Here is a 20,078-nt window from a genome sequence, read left to right as displayed (position 1 = left end):
TGGCTTAAGGTAAACCTAACGTTACCTGATGCATCCAGTCCTGCGCTGATGCTCTGCCATGCTGAGGCCCTCCTGGTCATGTCCTGGTAACTGTTTACAAAGTGGCTCTAGAGTAACGATCAGTCTCTCATCCGTTGTTGTTTCGGTTACTTCAGTGCGTCGCGTAAAAAACAGTTCAACAACTTTAAACTCTGGCAGCAGACGGGCGTGTCTGTGAGACGAGCACGACCCGCTTGTCGCTCCGCCTGCCTGCCCGCTCACCTCTCATTGAAAGTGACCCCCCGTCTGAAAAGCCCTTTGGTGTGGGCGATGGCAGCATGGCGTGTCCTGCTCTGTGACAGCACAGCGACCAGCCTGTTGGACAGAAAATGATCCCGTTATCTCGAGAACACCAGCTCTGTTATCTCCAGACAAACAAGTCGAGATCTCCAGAAAATGACTGAACATGTATGGATGCACGTCCGCTCAGGGCTTCTGTGGTGAAGTATGCACCATGTACTCATCCTACTGACTCAAAATAATAATTACACTCTGGTGGAAACACTTTCATGTCCGTGTTCTGCACTAAAGATAGAGAGACGAGTGAATCTCTGCAGTAAACAACAAATGAGTGCTATAATGTGGCTGCTACTGTCCTCCTGCAGGCACACAGGTACAGGGTTACACTGAGACAGAGTGATAATCACATTGCGTGTGTGTGTGTGTGTGTGTGTGTGTGTGTGTGTGTGTGTGTCTGCAGGTGTGTAACAGTAATGGGAACTGCCACTGTAGTCGCGGCTGGGCTCCACCTTTCTGTGAGAAACCAGGACTGGGAGGCAGCGTGGACAGCGGACCTGTGCAGTACGACAGTGAGTTCACACACACACACGCGCACACACACACACACACACACACACACACACACACACACACACATTTAGAGTGTGTCATGCTTTAGTGCTAAGCTTCCATGTGCTAATAAGATCAATTATAAAACAGGTTACTGTGTCTCGTGCTGCAGCTTTCATCAGACTCAGACTCAGATTTTATTTCTGCGTTACAGGAAATGTTCTCGTCCCGATCCTGCTCGCAGTAAACAAAGAGAAAAACAAAGAAGTCAGGGCGCATGAATATAAACAAAAAGAATTCCCAGAACAGAGAATGAGCAACAGTCTCTCTCAGCTGTGCAGGAATGTGGAATAAATCTGATTGAGAGTGCAAAGGTTCAAGTGTGAAGTAAAGGGAACGTGTTCGCTGTCCAGGGAAACACACAGAAACGTACTCGTCTCTGACACGCTTTAAAAGCAGCGTCGTGTTTAAAGCTCATCTGTTGAGGATGCACAGGTCACCGGAGCCTGCAGCTTTTTACCTGTCCTCACAAACAGCAGCAACATTCAGCTGGATTCATCACATGCAGCTCTTTTCTTCTAAATCACCGTCCACATTAAAACAGTGGTTCTCCGAAGCACCACCTGCTGTCTCATTGGTTACAAACACCGTGTTGCTGAGTGCATCGTGGTTGTGTGTTTACTGTCACCCTGGGGCAAAGACGGCCGGGCCCAGCAGGACCCCCGGCCGCTGTGAGGGCAGCTGGAGCTGACAGGTCATAAAAAAAGAGAAAGTAAAAAGAGATGCAGTCGGCCCACTTCAGGACAGTCTCGCCCAGATTTGAGGGATTTACATCGTTCCACTTTTAAGGTGCTTCTCAGTTGGCCCACTTTAATTCTGAACCGGCGCCCACCACGCCACTAGAGACGTAAAAATAGCGGAGGGCTTTTATTTTGAAGGGCCCCTAGAAAGCCACTCGACACCCCAGCTGTGCGCTGATGACAGCCGTGGAGGAGGCAGAGGCGAACATGAGGAGGAGGAAGAGTCCAGCGTTTCTCTAAAATAAAGTCTGACAACTCAGAAAGTTGTGACACAGCTAACGAGCTAATAGATCATGTTACAGTTAGCTTGTAGCAGTGTTTGCTAACTAAAGCTAGCAGCAGACTTAGCTTAGAGTTAAGCATTAATTATGACTAAAGTAGTGTTACTTCAGTATTTCTTTATTGTTATCCTCTAACGCACGTCTCACAGGAACATGTCGACCTTTGACTCCACTACGTGACAGCTTGAACACAGCTACCTGTGTTACATGTACCTGAGTGCTGAACACACACGTAGGATATGTTTTGTTTTAATGAGCAGACATGTTGCTGAAACACGCGAGCCTGTAAAGTCCAGCCGTTAGTTATCACTGTTATCATTGATCTGTATCAGAGCCACATGTTTAAAGAGGTTTGTCCACAGATAAAGCTGCACAGAGAGTAAACATGTGTTTCAACATTTAATGAGAAAGTTGATCTACTGCAGAATAAATATCTGACAGCAGCTCGGACCAAAGCTGCCAGGTGTGACTGCACCCTCGGTTGTTTTACTGAAGTAAAGGTGTGAAAGCAGAATCATAATAACTTTATTTATACAGCAAGAGTTTACAAAGTGCAAAGACAAAAGAAGCAAGAACCCAAACAACATGGCTGACACGGCAAGACAATGCACAGCTGCATTAAATATGGAGTTAAACCAAGAGGACAAGAGAGAGAGAGAGGAGGCGGAGTCAAAGCACTGAAGAGAAATAAAAGGAAGAAGATGAATGAAAATAAATATGAATAAAAATGATTGCTGTCCTTGTTTTTAGCTTGTCCTTGTGTTAAGGCTGAGAGTCTGATATGTTAGAGTCAAAGGCACACCACACAGACTGTATGTATATGTAAACATGCTCTGTGTGTGTGTGTGTGTGTGTGTGTGTGTGTGTGTGTGTGCGTGTCCACAGGTCAGGTGGGGCTGGTGGTGGGGCTGCTGTTTGCCTTCCTGGTGCTGCTGCCTGCAGTGCTGCTGCTCTTCTACTGCTACAGGATCAAGACGTCCTACTTCCACAAGTGGCTTTCTCAGAGGGAGAAGAACAAGAACAACAAGTACAGTGGCCTGTCTGTCTGTCTGCCTGTCTGTCTGTCTGTCTGTCTGCCTGTCTGCCTGTCTGTCTGTCTGTCTGTCTGTCTGTCTGCCTGTCTGTCTGTCTGTCTGTCTGACTGATTGTCTGTCTGTCTGTCTGTCTGTCTGTCTGATTGTCTGTCTGTCTGTCTGTCTGCCTGCCTGTCTGTCTGTCTGTCTGTCTGTCTGTCTTTCTGCCTGTCTGTCTGTTAAACTCACTACACAAGCATAACTGGAACGTCATCCAGAACAGAGAGGAATCATAGACCTAGATTGACGGCACAAAGAGAATTATGGTTTATTGTTTCATTGTGTTCTTTTTGATATTTAATTAATCAGACAGTAATTCCTTTATTTCTTTACCTGACTATTTTGGGTAAGATATAAAAGTTTTGGAGTTTCTGCAGTGAATAGCTTCAGCCCGGAGGCAGGCTTTAATGGCTGCAACATAACACAACTTATCCACTAACAGTTCTTGTTGTTTCCACTGACAGGCTCAGATTGTTCTTCTAAGTGTGTGACAACATGACAGAAAGGATCCCTACAGAGATAGACCTTTTTGTTACAGAGGAAGATGATTGTTTTAACCACACACAGACGTTACATCGCTCTCTGCACACACACCAGACTCCATTCAGAAAAACAGCAATTTAACCTCACAGGACACAACAGCTGCTGATCTACCTCTGCCTCCTTTTCTTTTGTTTATTTGTGTTATTGTGTGACTTTGGTGTTTTAAATTGTTAGTTTGAATCCAACACAGTATTTTGGTAACACGTAACAAACTTCAGGCTGATGCAGAGGTAGATCAGCAGCTCCTGTGTTCTGTGAGGTAAAATCAGTGTTTTTATGAATGGAGTCTGGTGTGTGTGCAGAGAGCGATGTAACGTCTGTGTGTGGTTAAAACAATCATCTTCCTCTGTAACAAAAAGGTCTATCTCTGGAGGGATCCTTTCTGTCATGTTGTCACACACTTAGAATAACAATCTGAGCCTGTCAGTGGAAACAACAAGAACTTTTAGTGGACCACCTTTGATCGGGAGCCTTTTCCACAAAGCAATCTGCTGGAGCAATTCCAAAACTTTTTATACCTATTTGTCATTTAGACCCTAAAATATGTAAAAGGAGCGCCAAGGTATGAGAATAATGGAACCCCCCGTAAAGTAAAAAAGAAATCACAGAGATAAAGCAAGAAAAAATCCCATTTCTGCTGCCTGATCCTCCTCTCTGACTTCCTCTTTCTTGGAACGTATTTGTTTGCTGAAAAACAGCAGTGTATTACTATGCAGCACAGCCGTCACATATCACACTGTCTGCATGAGAAGGGAAAGAAACAAAATGTGAAAGGAGGAGGAAATGAATCATGCATGCAAAGAGGACGATACATCACGGATATGAAGGAAAGGTTGTAAAAGGAGGAGGTAGGGGAGAGGCTTCGTGGAGGGAGGACGAGGGTGCATCACCATGTCTGCCAGCACATCGATTCACACACCAGAACTTTCCGTCTCTACATCAGCATTAACGGCAGCTTTTTGTGCCGCAGCTCCTCTCCATCAAAACCAAACAAAATCCATGTCCTCATAAAGCCTGAAGCTTCCTTTATGAGCGCGGCCGTATACCTCAGCCAGCGAGACAGCCTCGTCATAACAGCGGCTGAGTCAGTGCCTCCGGTCCTCCTCGGTGATTTACAGAACAGAAATGTGTTTGGAGCTGCTCCAGCGTTACAGCAGCCTTTTAAAGAGCCTGACCTTCCAAATGAAGACAGAGGGAAAGGCTAAACGCTGCTGATGTTTGGCCTCAGCAGGATTTTACGCTAACTGCAGCAAAGACAACTGAATGAACGGCTAACGATACGGAAAATTGAGACACTACGATGATTAAAAAGAGTCTTTACAGAACCGGCAGCGATGCAAACGCTCTGCTTCTTTTGGTTTTGTTCCACGGCCAGAAGTTTGGGTTCATTCACAGTTCAACAGCAGGACAGCAGGCGGCTCCAACTGATTAAAGGCCTTTCTAAGCATATAGACATCCAGTGCCTGGAAAGCCTTCTAATCAGCTAAGAGCCTGCAGTGTGTACATACACAGACTTACCAGCTTTTTAAGCACAGTCTGATTCAACCCAACGTCACCGCCCTGCAGTGAATCCTCTCTCTGTGGAGCCGCTAATATTTAGTTAAGTTGATTTTCACTCAGCCGTGGCGTTGTGCTGGACTGCATGTGTCTGTAAACGTGTGGTGGGGTTATCACAAGATTAAACACAGGTTACAAAGTGCTTAACGTCAGACAGCAGGACACAAACACCAGAAACAGTCAGAGAGCATTAAAATACAGACTTACAAGATAAACAAACATGCAAACACAAAGAGCAGCCGACAGACCGAACAGTTTAGTTCCTGTCGCGTGGAGAGCAGCGATATGACCGGAGCAGCACACCGCACACGAGCTGTGCCTTCACACCGAACGCTCCGCGAACGTTCGCCTCGTGTCACTCGCACGAGTTTGACCGCCGGATCAAAACTTGCGTTTAGATATCAGGCGAGTGCTCGCCCTTCGCTTCCGGAATGGAGGAGAGGAAGCGGTGCTTATCTCCATGGTTACCAACAGCATCAGGAGAATCGCATCATTGCATTGACTTTATATGAAATCTCACCGCAGATTTGCGTCTATTCGCGTTCGGTGTGAACGCACACACACACATTCACTCACCAACAACCAGAGTCGGACTCTCACAGCTCTCTCAGTGGTCACACCTGCAGCTCTGTATACATGTTCCAGCACCACACACGTATCTAAAGCGATGGATGATCTCTCCAGAAGTTGGCAGAGACTAAAAGAAATTCTGCTCGTACATCCGTCACCTCTCACAAACATGAATCCAATTAAATGCTGACGTCGTCCTGTGTCTACAGCTGTAAGGAGATAATATGTCAGTGTTGTGTTCCCAGCTTCATCCTTGCCTCATTATCCCCTCTCTCATCACGCTGCATGAGAAACATCATGTCTCCTCCTCCGTCTCCTCTCCCACCTGGGGAACTCAGATCAATGCCAGGCTCAGTGCAGTGATGCAGCAGCTTGATTTTCTGCCTGTCCTCGTCTCTCTGCTCAGGTTGGAGGCCTCGCTGGAGAAAGGGAAGAACGGACATCTGAATCCTGCCTTTCACCTGAAGGTGGTCGGACCAATCAACAAGGCCGGCGGCCACAAGGGGGTGAGTGGAGGGAGTGGAGTGCTGTGTTTTAGTGAGTAATGGAGCGTCCATGAGGTTGACCTTCATATTAAACAGCCTCATTTTATAGCAGCTTGTTATTCTGTGTGACCACTTAGAGCCTGCCTCCTCCCACGTCCCCCACGCTCCTCTCCTCCAGCTCACACTGCCTTCAGCACAGTTTCATCATGTCATTACTTCCTTGTTTTTATAGCATTTATTTAATTGGATCGGTGAGGGGGCATTGGTCATTGGCGGGGAGGGAGAAAGGAGCGAGACAAAGACAGGAAAGAGGATCATTGAGTCTTAAACGGGGTTTTATTACCTGGGTTAATTTTTTTGTATGTTGGCGTCTAGACGAGTAATGGAACAAAACATTTATGAATTGCTCCTGTAGATAGTTTCAACCCGCCACCTAAAAACAGGCTGGAATGGCTGCAAAATAATCCTTATAATCCTTTCAGCCGGTCAAAGGTCGTCCACTAAAAGTTCTTGTTGTTTCCACTGACAGGCTCAGATTGTTTCTCTGACTGTGTGACAACATGACAGAAAGGATCCCGACAGAGATACATGTTTTACAGCTGTCCATCATCTATCCAAAGCCACCAGACTCCATCGACAAAATGGTCCTTTTTCCTGGTGAAACTCGAGAGTTACAGGTCTCCTGTTTCCTCGATCAGTTCGTTTCGTGTGTTTGCCAGAATGAGGCTTTTTAAATCCTTCGTCCTGATCTGACACGACATGTGTTCAACATACAATAACAATAATAAGAACGTATCAATAAAGATATAAGATACCGAGGGCGCCCGTTTAGCTCAGAGGCTAAATGTGCAGAGGCCACAGTCCTCGATGCGGCGTCCTCAGGTTCAGGTTCTGAGGGTTGCACGGTGGTGCAGTGGTTAGTAGTGCGCCCCACAGCTCCTTACAGCCTGTGTCACAGCTGCTGACTGAAGCAATCTTTTAGAGGGAATAAAGGTCACTGAAAGTCATCAGCATCAAACGCTATAAAGCTGTACAAGGTGTCACCTGTATAGAGACGACGATCAGTACTGCACCTTTTGATGACAACATCTAATGATAATGTGTGACAACTATAAAGTGGAGCAATAACAGCTGTTTCGGTCCCACATCTTGAAACCTGGACCTTTCACACTGACCGGTGTTTCCAGGATTCTGTGAAGGTTCCAAAGTGGTTTCAGGTTATTCTCTCTGTTATTGACTTGCTTCGTTGTCTTTGTTCTGCGTTCAGGTACCTCACACCAGCAAAGAGGTGCTGCCTCTCAGACCGGGCCCTGTTTCCAACGGCACCCAGCCGGTGAACATTGTGCGACCTCTGAGACCTGCCCCGTCTCCCCAGGGCGGTTCCAAGGGAATCAAGGTCGTTCGCCCGCCTCTGCCTGCTGGCAAGCCCCCATCGGCCCCGCCTAAATCTCCGGCGACCCAACAGAGACTCAGCCCGCCCAAGAAACCTCTGCCACTCAACCCGACAAGATCGCCACTGGTAACACATCGCCAAACTGAAAAGCTGTTTAGAATCAAAATATAAAACTGACTTGGTAAATGTGGAGCAACATTCAGGCAGGCAGCCACAAAGGCTCTGAGCTTTGTGAAAGCAGAAACACATAATTACATCTTTTCACATTAAGAGGGACAGCTGCCTTTGATAACGAGTCAGCGAGTCAGCTCCAGCTGTCGGCCAAAGAACTCTGAATTCATCCTCGTCTTAACCGCTCTTTGTAAAAGCTTCATAAAGAAGACGACATTGATCTTTCATGTTCCGCCACAAGCGCGACAAAAGAGAAAACATGGCCTCGCTCTTCAGACAGTCTCTCTGAAACTGATCAAGTAAGGTCCAGTCCCACCTGTCACTCAAACAGGTGAGCTGTATAAAGATTCTCCCCGTACAGTTGTCATGAAGAGAGAAATGAGCTACAGAGACCCAAAGTGTTTTTTGTACCAGGCTGTAAACATGTTTATTTCTGCTGTAAAGTTTAACATGGGGCTCTGTGGGGACTGACTCACTGCTGGAGACAGCCTCAAGTGGACACCAGAGGAACTGCAGTTCAGTGTTGGACTCTGACAGCACAGCTCTACGAGGACTTCTTGTTTGTCCTGACAGCAGCTGAATGCAGAGAACATATTGTGAGCTGTTTCCAAACACACGGAGCTAATGAGGAAAGTGTTGGACGCTGTCTGTGTGTACGAGGACTCCAGATCAGTTACAGTTAGAGATGTGTTTCTCATTGATCCATCCTCCAACATTTCGTTTTGAAGTGTAAAACACCTTCAGATTAGTTTGTAATGAGATGTAGCTTCTTCTTATTGGAGTCAAATATCCAAACGTTTCATGGGTTGATTATTTGATCTGATCTCAGGTCTGTTCTGTGGTGCTAACTTTAATCTGCTGCTTCTGTTTAACGGGACACCAGCTCCTCTTATCAGCCAGCTGAACTCATTCTGGAGACGACCTGGATCCAGTCCAGGACACAAACTGGAACTGGGTTCTGCTCCCTGCTGTGTACATGTGCCAGGGATTTAGTGGCGGTGGTCCCACTTGTTGATGACTGTCTGTTTGCACTGTTTGGTTTTTAAACATTTCTCTGCTTTCGTTCTTCTTTCCTTAAATCTAAAACTGAATCTAAATCAATAATCAATATTTTTGTTTGTTCTGTTTCAGTTAGTGTCCGAGCTGCAGCCCAGGCCGTCCCCGTTCCCTCCTCAGAGGCCACTCCCCCTCAGCCCGGCCCGAGGAGCCTCCCCCACAGTGAGTCCAGCCCGGACCACGGCCTCCAAACCCTCCTCGGGCCTGTTGGTGATGATGCCCCCGGCAACAGGACCCAAACCTGTGGGCAAAGTGTCAGCCATCCCCCCTCTCAGAGCTCTCAGGTGGGCTAACACGCAGACACAGTGTAATGCTTTTTAAACCTGGGCTCTACATTTACATGTTTTGCAGTCTGAACAAACACAGAATGTTTTTCTTTGCTCCAGTAGATTGCTTCAGTCTGCAGCAGTGACTCAGGCTGCAACGTAACTGCTGTGGGCAAGTGTCCTCACTCAAAGTCCTCTAAGTGCTTGTTTTTGTCACGGACATGTAAAGAAGTGTGTGACAACATGACAGAAAGGATCCCTACAGAGATAGACCTTTTTGTTACAGAGGAAGATGATTGTTTTAACCACACACAGACGTTACATCGCTCTCTGCACACACACCAGACTCCATTCAGAAAAACACTGATTTAACCTTACAGAACTAAAGACTTGCTATTTTACTGCTGGCTTGTTTGTTTGATTTGTTTGTGTTATTTTGTGTTGCACATAAATTGTGTAGGATCATAAATAACAATTTAAAACACCAAAGTCGGACATTAAAGCCGCAGCAGACTAAAGAAGGTCCTGTTTTCTGCAAAGTTAAATTAGTGTTTTTTCCAATGGAGTCTGGTGGCTTTAATGAGAAAGATGCATCAGATTTTTTTTTCGATAAAAATAGTTTTTTTTATTAACCAAAACTAGCTATTTAATCGCTTTCTTCAAAGCCACCAGACTCCTTTGCCAAAAACGTGAATTTAACTTCACAGAACGTCGAAGTGTTCGTTCTACTGCTGAATTTAAGTGTTGTGTGTTTTTGTGTTGTTGTGTGTCGTACAAATATCTTGTATTGTATCCCAACTTACAATTTAAAACACAAGTGTCACACAATAAGAAAACCAGACAGATTCAGGCAGCAGTCGACCAGCAGCTCCTTTGTTCTACGAGCTTAAATCAGTGTTTTTATGAATGGAGTCTGGTGTGTGTGCAGAGAGCGATGTAACGTCTGTGTGTGGTTAAAACAATCATCTTCCTCTGTAACAAAAAGGTCTATCTCTGTAGGGATCCTTTCTGTCATGTTGTCACACACTTAGAAGAACAATCTGAACCTGTCAGTGGAAACAACGAGAACTTTTAGTGGACGACCTTTGACCCATCAAGGATTATGTTGCAGCCATTACAGCCTGTTTTGTGGCTGTTGGCTGAAGTGATTCCAAAACATAATTTCCCCTTAAAGCAGCGTGTTGCTTGTTGTTTGTTCTGACTTTGAACCTTTTATGACCTATAAAAAGTTTAACCTGTGAGAGAAACTCCCACACATATTCCTAACTTTATATCGCATGCTGTCCTCTGTTAATGGAGGCCGTGAGCACATAAACACTCCAAGTTTACAAACCGAGCAGCCCTGAATCGTCTCCTCCTCCTCAGCAATCACTTCTCATAGTTTATACAGTGACAGAGCTGCGGTCTAAAGGCTGGTACTTAAACTGTGTTCAGATGCAGAGTCATGCTTTTAGCTCGGTGCAGTTTATCTGTACATGCTGTAAAAGTCAGGCAGGAAACCTCCAGGGGACTGTTCTCCAGGTTTTATGGATCCTCTCCTCCTGTAATCGAGCAGATGGATCAAAATGTCTCTGCAGTACATCTGTTTCTCTCTGCTAAGATCCCTCATCAGATTTCATGCTTAAAAGCCTGCTGCTGATGTAACTCAGGTGTAAATTCAGACACCTGATGAGGAGGGAGAAGCAACAGCAACTAGGCTTTAACTGTACATGGAAAGCAACAGAAGAGGTTCAAATGATATAAGAATATACCTACAATATAACTGGTAGAGAGAAAAGGTGGTACAGGTGTGTCTCCCCACTCCTACACAAACAGCATGGCCACTAAAACCCAGTGGAACACGATCAATGCTGGAGCTGGGGCGCTGGTCGCTCTGAGGTTAGACCGACGGCCCATCCACTGTCCTCTGTGTGAATGAAGGCACACAGTTGTTACAGCGTTGTGGTGTTGCAGAAGCAAAACGTGCGAGAGGTGTCAACAAACAGTTCATCTTTCACACACACACACACACACCGATGTTCTGCCCTGCCAGCTCCACCGTTTCACCTGGGTCTCACCTCCTCTGTCTGTGAAGGTCCTCTGTCATTCAGGTGTTAATCTAAGCTTAGTCCAAAAGGCAGCTGGGCTGAAGTTTTAGTTTTAAGTTCTTGAAACTTCAGCTGAGCCCAGCTGCCTTTTGGACTGAGCTTAGAATTTCGCCTCTGTTGCTACCTCCTCTGCCGGCTCAGAGGAGGAACGACTTCGGCCCACCTCTCAACCTCTGAGCGTTTTACATAGAAGACGGAACGTAACAGAAACAGGCCCAATGTGACACACTGGAGACATGGCAGAGGTTTCTTAGAAGGATGTTAGGAGGCATTTGCATAATTCTTTTTATTTATTCAACCTAAACTATCCACAGAGACTGACTGACTGACTGACTGACTGAGTGAGTGAGTGTTTTCTCAGTATGTCGTCCCTCTGCATCTAAAAGAGAGCCTGTCATCCGTCCAAAGACCCGAATACTTAAAGGATTGTTCTCTTGTAACTGAGTGTCCTCCTAACGTTTCACAGTTCAGAAGACATCAGGCTGATGCAGACAGAACACTTGTTAGGGAAACATGGACTCCTGGTTCTGGGCTGTGCTGACAGAACAGTACAGTATATTCAGCCTCATTGTTAACCCAGAATCTCGTCTTGTTTTTTCTGTCTCCTTGCAGACCGGTCCCAGGTGCCAAACCAAACACAGCCTCGCCTCCGCCACGAAAATGACCTTCTCCTCCCCCCTCCTCCCCCCTCCTCCCCCCTCCTCCCCCCGCCGAGGAGGCAGCCGCTGACAGCTTATTTGCACTAAAGAGACTTTGGCTGGAAAACCACAGAGCTGTCGCACCGACCAGAGGAGGACAAACACAAAGTTAAAACCAGAGACACAAAGTTCAGACTTCAAAATACAACGTCTCCCTCCTCCTCCTCCGCCTCCTCCTCCTCCACCTCCTCCTCCTCCGCCTCCTCCTCCTCCTCCCAGCGTGCTCACATTAACCACAACGACGCGGTTTTGCACGGAGGCCTTGCAGACTGAGACAAGTGTCATCGCTGGGGGGCGGTCACATTTGCCAAAAGAGTTTTTTTTAGGATTACTGTTTGTTTTTTTAACCTGTTAACTTTGTGTTTAAAAACTGCGTTTTGTAACGACTCGTCCTGTTTACAGTTTGTGTCGCGTCTCGTTTTATGATTTGTGTTACGTGCCAAAGAGGTCTCTTCACACCCGGGGTGTGTCCTGAACGCGTGAGTCCGTCACATCGAGTTTACCACAACTCCTCCATCTTTCTTTGGGTTTTATAATTTATTGTATTGTTTGAGTTTCAAAATACAAATGGAGTAACAGAGGCCTATCAGCAGGGAGGAGAGCCAATCACACAGCAGCTTCTTTTCTACACTGTTTACATGGTGGAGGACTTGCAGGACACACCCCGGCCGCTCATGTTGATTTGAATGTCTTTTGCTGAGTGTTATGACTTTTAAATTGTTACATAAAATATTTTTACAAAACTATCATCGACTTTCTTTAATTATGTCCTTTTTAATTCTAATTAGAACAATATTATAAGTATAATAAGTTCCTAATCAGAGTTCAGCCTGATGAAACAGTTCATTAAGTTTCATTTGTCACATGAAATCAGATAAAATACAACAACAGTGAAACTTAATCCTGTCACTTCCTTTGATTGATGCTCGGGGAAAAATGAATCATCCTTATGAGCGGCCTGTGAGCGGTCGACAAGGCAGGAAACTTCAGCAGATATGTAATGTGTATGGCACAAAATAAAATGGCTGCCACGACCACCACGAGCTGTTTTAGCCATTACTCTGTTTCTAAACACGTGTAACCTGACCGAGCCTTACTGTCCACACATGCCCCCGCTTCCTTCTTAAGGGGGGGTGCAGGTGTTGTTGCTTTAACATGTAGAGAACTCAACACAATTGTCAGTGTGAAAAAAGCAAGCCTGTTCTCTGCACCATCGGCAGGAGGTCTGAGTGTCCTGCTAAAGGTGAACAATAGAAAAGAAGGTTTGATCCCAGATCCTGTAGATGAAGAACAGCCTCTCCTTACCCCGGCCTAAACCTGCTCACAAGTTAAACAACTGTAGAATAAAATACGAAATAAGAAAGTGGGATTTAAAAGAAGATTGACGGCTCTTAAGTCAGTCCTCCTCATCATCTGAGAACCAGCATGCCTTTTAAAAACAAAGCCTCATTTGTTCTCACAGTGGAGTCCGGATGATCTTATAGTTCCTGTGTGATGAGCGAGGATGAAGGCTGTACATCACAGGGAGCCTCCTCTCTCACCTGCTCTTAATGGATTCCACTCTGTTGGAAATGAGATATCTGCGAGAGGCAGCTCTCTCCTCCCTGGAGACTAATGCTTTCAGAGAGTCCGCGGTTCGAGTGGAGAGCTAACGGACAGCGAGAAGGAATGGCCTCTTGGGGTGATATATTGATGTAGACGTTTTCCTAGCCCATTACCGGGACGCACGGAGCCCAAACAAACCTGTGGGGTGGACTCTGAGCCAGACGGCAGACGTGATCAAAATGAAAAAGAGCTTAATTTTTCCAAGATGGCTGTCTATAAATCACGTTGTGTGCAGCTGCAGGCCTCAAGGAGCTGAAAGAATAAGCTAATGTGCTCCTTGGGCTAGCATTCATTGTGCGAGCCATATAAATGAAGTGACGGGTTTTAAAAACAGCAGCATGTCAGATTATGCTGTCACCTAAGCTGCAGTATAACATCAATACGTTATGTTCCCATGACTGCCATTTTCCTCTGACGTAACACTGATTCAGGTTTGATGCTACAAGAATGTTATTTCACTGCTCCCAGACTGAAAAGACAATGCAAAGACAAAACAATAGAGAGTGAGTATTCATTGTACAAGTTTGATAGCTCATCAGGTAGCCTACTGACAGCTAAGTCACAATCACTAACCTTAGCTAGCTTACATGACCATTAGCTAGCTAACTTTATGTTTAGCTAGCAAACGTAATGCTTAGCTAGCTAACTTTATTGTTAGCTAAGTGCCTTTCCTAGAGTTGTATAACACAGCAAACAAACAGTTAGCTAGGAACTGGTACCATGCTAACATTAGCTTAGGCTTCCTAATGTACATTAGAAAATATATTGTTTTAACTTGAAGTACGGACCAATGGCCTTCCAGATTTTCACTATCAATTATTTTTTAATTACTTATCAATCAGGAAGTGATTTGATAACAAGTGTCAGACTGTCTACCTTTTATACCTCTACTATCAGGTTAGGTTGTAGAACAAATGTACCCAAAGGTCGTCCACTAAAAGTTGTTGTTTCCACTGACAGGCTCAGATTGTTATTCTAAGTGTGTGACAACATGACAGAAAGGATCCCTACAGAGATAGACCTTTTTGTTACAGAGGAAGATGATTGTTTTAACCACACACAGACGTTACATCGCTCTCTGCACACACACCAGACTCCATTCAGAAAAACACTGATTTTAACTAACAAGAACTGCTGGTCTGACGCTGCCTTGATTGGGTTGTTTGTTTGTGTTTGTGTGTCAGATATTGTGTTTGACTGTTTGTTTTGTGTTACACAGACACAGTTGAAAGTGAATGAAGTTTAAACTGTGGCTTTAAATTACAGCATGAGAATGCAATATCTTGCAAGTTGTATCTGTTGACCTGATGGTGACACTAGAGAGGTTTATAGAGAGTCCAAACTGAAAAGTTTCTTCCTTCCTCGTCTTCTTCCTCGGTAAATGTCAAGAAAAAGCAGAGCGACCTTTTGTCATCCACAGGCAGTCGAGTATGTTTTAAAGGAAGACCAGCTGCCTGTTTAAACTTGTGTTTCTCCACAGTAACTTTTACATTATTCTGTCTCTGCTCGAACTCACACAGCTGCAGCCTGCACTCAGAGAACAGCCAGCAAGTTAGCTAAACTAGCAGGACCTGCAAATGCTTTCTGGAAGCACAAGACAATATAAAGAATCATCACCTATAGAAACAGAAAATTATAATAACAATAATAATAATAATAAAAGTATATATGGGTAAGTCATAATACTGACAAGTCAGCTGAAAAAAGGGTAACAGGTGTTAGATGAAATATACCAAACTGAGGGAAAATCATGTGAGTGGATCAGAAGGGGAGCAAACATTTAATTAAATTAAACAAATCATTTTATGCTCAAAACCATCCTTAATGCTGTCAGTGAGTCCAAATATCTGCTGTCAAAAAGGATTATTAGTGAGGGGGAAAGTTCAAAGCAGAAAACGGTCAACATGAAAATGATATTGGCCTCTGATTAACTCAGATGTATTCAGATATCAGGCTGGTTATGAATACAGTTTTTTTTTTGTACGTTTAATCAAATTTAGTAAGGGAGGTGGGGCTGCAGGACTTTTCCTGATTCAGGTCTTAGAGTGAGAAGAGCTGTGTTAGAGCATCTACTGAGGCCCAATGGACTCAGAGGTCAGGCCTAGAGGTCAGGCCTAGAGGGATAGTGTTGGACAGGTTCTGGATGACCCCGTAACAGTATCAATTGTAAATCCTACGCTGGAGAAGATACGCACCGTTTGCTGCGTGGCCTTCGAGTTATCTGTTGTTGTGGACTGAGTGGCTCCATGCCCATATTTCCCCTCCCTACACTTATTCTTGTCTCTCTGCCTCTTGAGGCTGCCCGTCTTATTGGTCTATATGTAAGATTGCTCATTCTGTACTTCTGAGATTAAACTGTTAACTTTAGGGGAGAAAGTACGTAGAAGCCGAATCGTCTGAAAAGCTTAAACACTGAGCTCAAGGACGGTCTGTTAGAACTGACTCGGACTTACACTGATGCTCCGAGTGTTTTGCTCTGTCACTCTTCAGCTGAAGACATCTGAGTCTCCTGAGTCTTCTTCATCTTCTGGTTCACCGAGTTTCAGAATCTCTCTATTCTTTGCCATGACCATGTCTGAGTCTGACGAGATCAAAAGAAAACTGTGTGATTCGGCTGTAAGTCCTTCTAAAGCTGGATTAAAATAAGAACATTTGTTGTGATGCAGTTGTGCATCTATTAAGTTGCTATTTGAGTGGCTAGTTTGTATCCTGGCATGTGGATGCTGCTGTTGTGTCATTGTCTGTTGCTGAAATGGGTAACGAACAAACAAACAGTCCACAACAGGGGATGAGGTAGTTCATAAAAGTAATACTCACACACATGTTGACACACAGAGAGCTAAAGAGTACATCACTCAAACGCACCACATTCACCTCAACCCAAACCTGAGAGCAGTGCACCGTACGTACCGGTAACAATGATTCGTGCTCGTCAGATCCGATTGCACGGTATGAAGTAATGTTCCCTGCAGATACACCTGCTGCACCTGCTGGCACAGAAGGAAGAAAGAAAGGTTGGGGTGCTGTAGTCCCTTTTTCGTCACTCCTGAGTGAGTGGACAAAGAGAGAGTGGCCACTGGACGGATCGTTTGCAGCTGAAACGCTCCTGAGAGAGAGAAGCTGTTACTGAACACGACACCTCCAAGAACTAAGAAACGGCTCCTCTCGTTCCTGGGCACGACTAATTACTGTCGTCACTGGACTCTGAGAATGCTGCTATGGACTCTGTTTTACGTGCAGCTACAGTACAAACGGCCCTTCCCATTGTGCAATGTACACAGAGCATGCATGATGCTTTCAAGGCCTTGAAGAGCGCTCTTCTCTCTGCTCCAGCCTTGGGGCTGCTGGATTACTTCCAGACGTTTCATCTACACGTCTGTGAAAAGGATGGCTTTGCTTCAGGAATGCTGGTGCAGAAACACGGCTCTCACTGCCGTCCGGTTGCATCCTACTCCTCAAAACTGTCTCCAGTGGTGCTTGGTATGCCAGGTTGTCTCAGGGCTGTAGCCGCTGTTGCTATTTTGATTGAGAAATCTGCTCATGTTGTGCTGGCCAATGACTGTTTAGTGCATGTTCCACATTCAGTGTTACACATTCTCTGCAACCTACACAACCCACCGCATTGCTTTCCTTTAATGATGTCGCGGATTCGCAAAACCGTGCTGATGATAGGGAGAAAGGTGTGTGGTTCCGTGAAGGTTGTACTCAAATCCTGGAGCCTGGCTTGTGGCTCCCCCCCGATGGTCGTCCTGTCTGTCCTCGTTCTCTCCTCCATGTTTTGCCCCATGTTGCACACGGTCTGACACATGTAGGAAAAGCAGGGATAAATGAAGTGATTCGTTCCCAATGGTTTGCTCCAGGTATCACACAGGTCTCACAAACGTTGACAGACAGATGCCTAACATGTCAACAAACCAGAAAAAAGGACAGTTCCATAAAACATTCTTACAACCGCCATCGGGGCCTTTTGTAAATATGCAGATTAATTTTGTACATATGCCAAGCTGTCAAGGCTACAAGTCTGATCTGTTGGTGATTACAGATATGTTTTCCAAATGGGTTGAAGCGATATCCAACCAGAGAGAAAGATGCTAAAACTGAAAACTGAAATGTTTAATCAAAGAAATCATCCCACGATTCGGATTGCCTCTGGGGATCAACAGTGACCGAGGCCCGGCGTTTAACTTTATTTATTTTCTCTCTTACTTCTGTGTTGCAAGAGTCTTGCTGCGTTTCAGAAGCACCTGCATGTCCCCTACCACCCGCAGAGCTCAGGTCAGGCGGAGAGAATGAACTCCACTATCAAAGGAAAATTCTACCACAGTCCTGAATTCGGTTTACAGTAACTTAAATCAGTAGCTCCCCTAGCGGCCATGTAAAGCATTACCATAACGTAACCCTGACGTTTGCGGCAGACGGCATTACTGCGGGAAACGCAAACACTTCTACAAAACACCTGCGTGCAGAGAAGTAAGTACATTTCTGCTGTTCCTGTTAGTTTTTAAGGCAACACACGGTTAGGTGACATGCAGTCAATGGAGAGGTTAGCTAACTACTGACCAATCTGTAACCAAGCTAATTTCATCAGGTGTACCTCATTTGGGCACGAGCTGCAGTCACAGGAGAGTGCTATACCTCCTGTCGGTTACTACGGTGAGATTAATATGTTTATAACATCTGCTCTTTATGTGCATTGGAAAAAAACAACTAGTTATTGAATTCGGCTGACTTAAATAAAAAATGGTGCACTTATTTCGGAGTGATTTAAACAGCGGGTTCCGTTGTCCCGCCCATACGCTCTCAGTGTGTCTATTCCTCAATTTACATATTTTTGAACGGAGTTTGGCTGCTGTTGTCCATCACAAAAACGTCATGAAAATACCGTGTGTTTAAGTTGTAATCGAGTGGCATTAAGTCATGTAGGAGTACGCAAAGTTTATATTTTAAGTTCTTGTGCTAGCTAGCTAATAACGATCTCATGACGCCATGACGCAATACGTTTTTACGTTACTTTTAGTCGACAATTTTAACGTTTGGTGTCGCTCACAAACTCACAAAAACAGTAAGTTACTCTTGACAAGATTGAAAAAATGAGTGGCAGTTTAGCATTTCAAGAAGTTGATATTCCTTAATATATGTACTACTTGGTAAATTCTGAATTGTTTATAATTTGAATGTCCTTTTCGAACAATTAGCGTTCTGAGACGGACGTTAAATTACTCTGTTTGACAGTTGGTGTTACAAAATACTCCCTTGATTTGACCCACCTCAGCGAAAACATCGTTTATTAGCTGAACATTCAGATATGTATGAAAAGCAAAAATACAACCCCAACACATGGTATTCCAAGTACGGTAGTTAGCTAATTCTCTAAGTAGGAAACATCACTGAGAATAAAGTACTACTTCTATGATTGCTGTTATAAGTAGGGTAGCTCATTCTGTCAGGTTGGAAATATCTATCAGACTGTATTAATACTTTTATATATCTAGTTAAAAACAGGAAATATCGATCACAGTGGATAACTATAAATATGTTTAAAAACAGAGTAGCTCATACACACACACATTTATGTCTTATCTTTATTATTGTTTTTCTCACAAACGCACATAATTTAAAAAAGAATAAACTCAGAACAGGACACCAGAAGAATTTATTTACATTTTAACATGAATAAATGTTGCTTTTAGAGAGGCAGCAATCATGTTACGGCATCAAAGTGACTATTAACTCAATATCTCACTGGAAACAAATCTAAAATGTCAATAAAATATTCAGTTTAACTGACATTAAAGTGCAGAGTTTAGAAACAGTGAAGAACACAGGCATCAGTCAGAACCCTTTCCCCTCTGCTGATGTCCTTCACCACCTGCAGGTACGACTTGTGGAGAGGACATGCTGCATGATAATACATTACACCACAACACAAAACAGAACAGTTTAAAAGAACCTTTTTCTGTGAGAACAGTTAACGTACTTTAATGGGACAAATATTCACTTTAGATGGAAATCATCTGTAGACAAAGACTGACTCACAAAACGTATTTCTTATTTCCATGCACTTAATCGCTTGTTTGATTGTCATAAACTGCTTTACACCTTAGAAATAAAAAACACATTTTTTTCCTTGTTTGTTTTATAGATAACATCAGAGTGTAATGTAAAATCATATTATTTCCCTGTTTAAACTGCTCTGTGCATGAGGATACCTGTGCGTTTCCTCTGGTATATTTTTTAAGCCTCTTTATTAACTCACTGCACGTGCACAAACTATGTTGGAAGTTTGTTTTTGAGCAGTAGCTCTATGTTCCATGACACCGCTCTGATGCAGTGTGAACTTTTCACTGACTCGTAAACTTTAAAAAAGGTTGTAAAATGAGCTGCAGCGGGCAGTGTAGATCAGTGTCAGATTATCTAACAAACAGTCGGTCAACAACCGGTAACACCATGTCAGCCTCCTTTCTGCTGTCTTTAAATGGCATATTTTTGAATGGAGTTTGGTGCTAACTGTTGCCAGACACTATAGCCATAAGACCACATTTTTGCCACATTATTCATGTGAGATGAAACAAAACGAAAGAAGGGTTTGAAACTGTAAATTGTCTCCTTTCTCCTGAACAGCCTTCTTGTAAACAAACAGCTGTGCCGCCATGAGGACCCGAGTG

The 20,078-nt window shown here is 44.3% G+C and overlaps 1 protein-coding gene across 2 annotated transcripts in view; it reads left to right on the top strand.

The window, feature by feature from the left end:
• adam19a (ADAM metallopeptidase domain 19a) overlaps positions 1–12,558 on the top strand; it is a 171,399-nt gene extending 158,841 nt beyond the window's left edge. For both annotated transcript variants that reach the window (XM_069671980.1, XM_069671981.1), the window contains exons 18-23: positions 740–848; positions 2,795–2,936; positions 6,059–6,158; positions 7,405–7,656; positions 8,833–9,041; positions 11,723–12,558. In XM_069671980.1, coding sequence (XP_069528081.1) covers positions 740–848; positions 2,795–2,936; positions 6,059–6,158; positions 7,405–7,656; positions 8,833–9,041; positions 11,723–11,774 — 864 coding nt within the window. In that variant the 3' untranslated portion in view covers positions 11,775–12,558. The remainder of the gene's footprint in view (positions 1–739; positions 849–2,794; positions 2,937–6,058; positions 6,159–7,404; positions 7,657–8,832; positions 9,042–11,722) is intronic.
• Positions 12,559–20,078: the final 7,520 nt, after the last annotated feature.

The sequence above is a fragment of the Semicossyphus pulcher genome, unplaced genomic scaffold, assembly GCF_022749685.1.
Source record: "Semicossyphus pulcher isolate SPU_LCO1_2020_fin unplaced genomic scaffold, fSemPul1.0.p SCAF_21, whole genome shotgun sequence".
In the NCBI taxonomy this organism is placed as follows: domain Eukaryota; kingdom Metazoa; phylum Chordata; class Actinopteri; order Labriformes; family Labridae; genus Semicossyphus; species Semicossyphus pulcher.
Note: the sequence above shows the minus strand (reverse complement) of the source record. Positions and strands in the feature narration are given on the sequence as shown.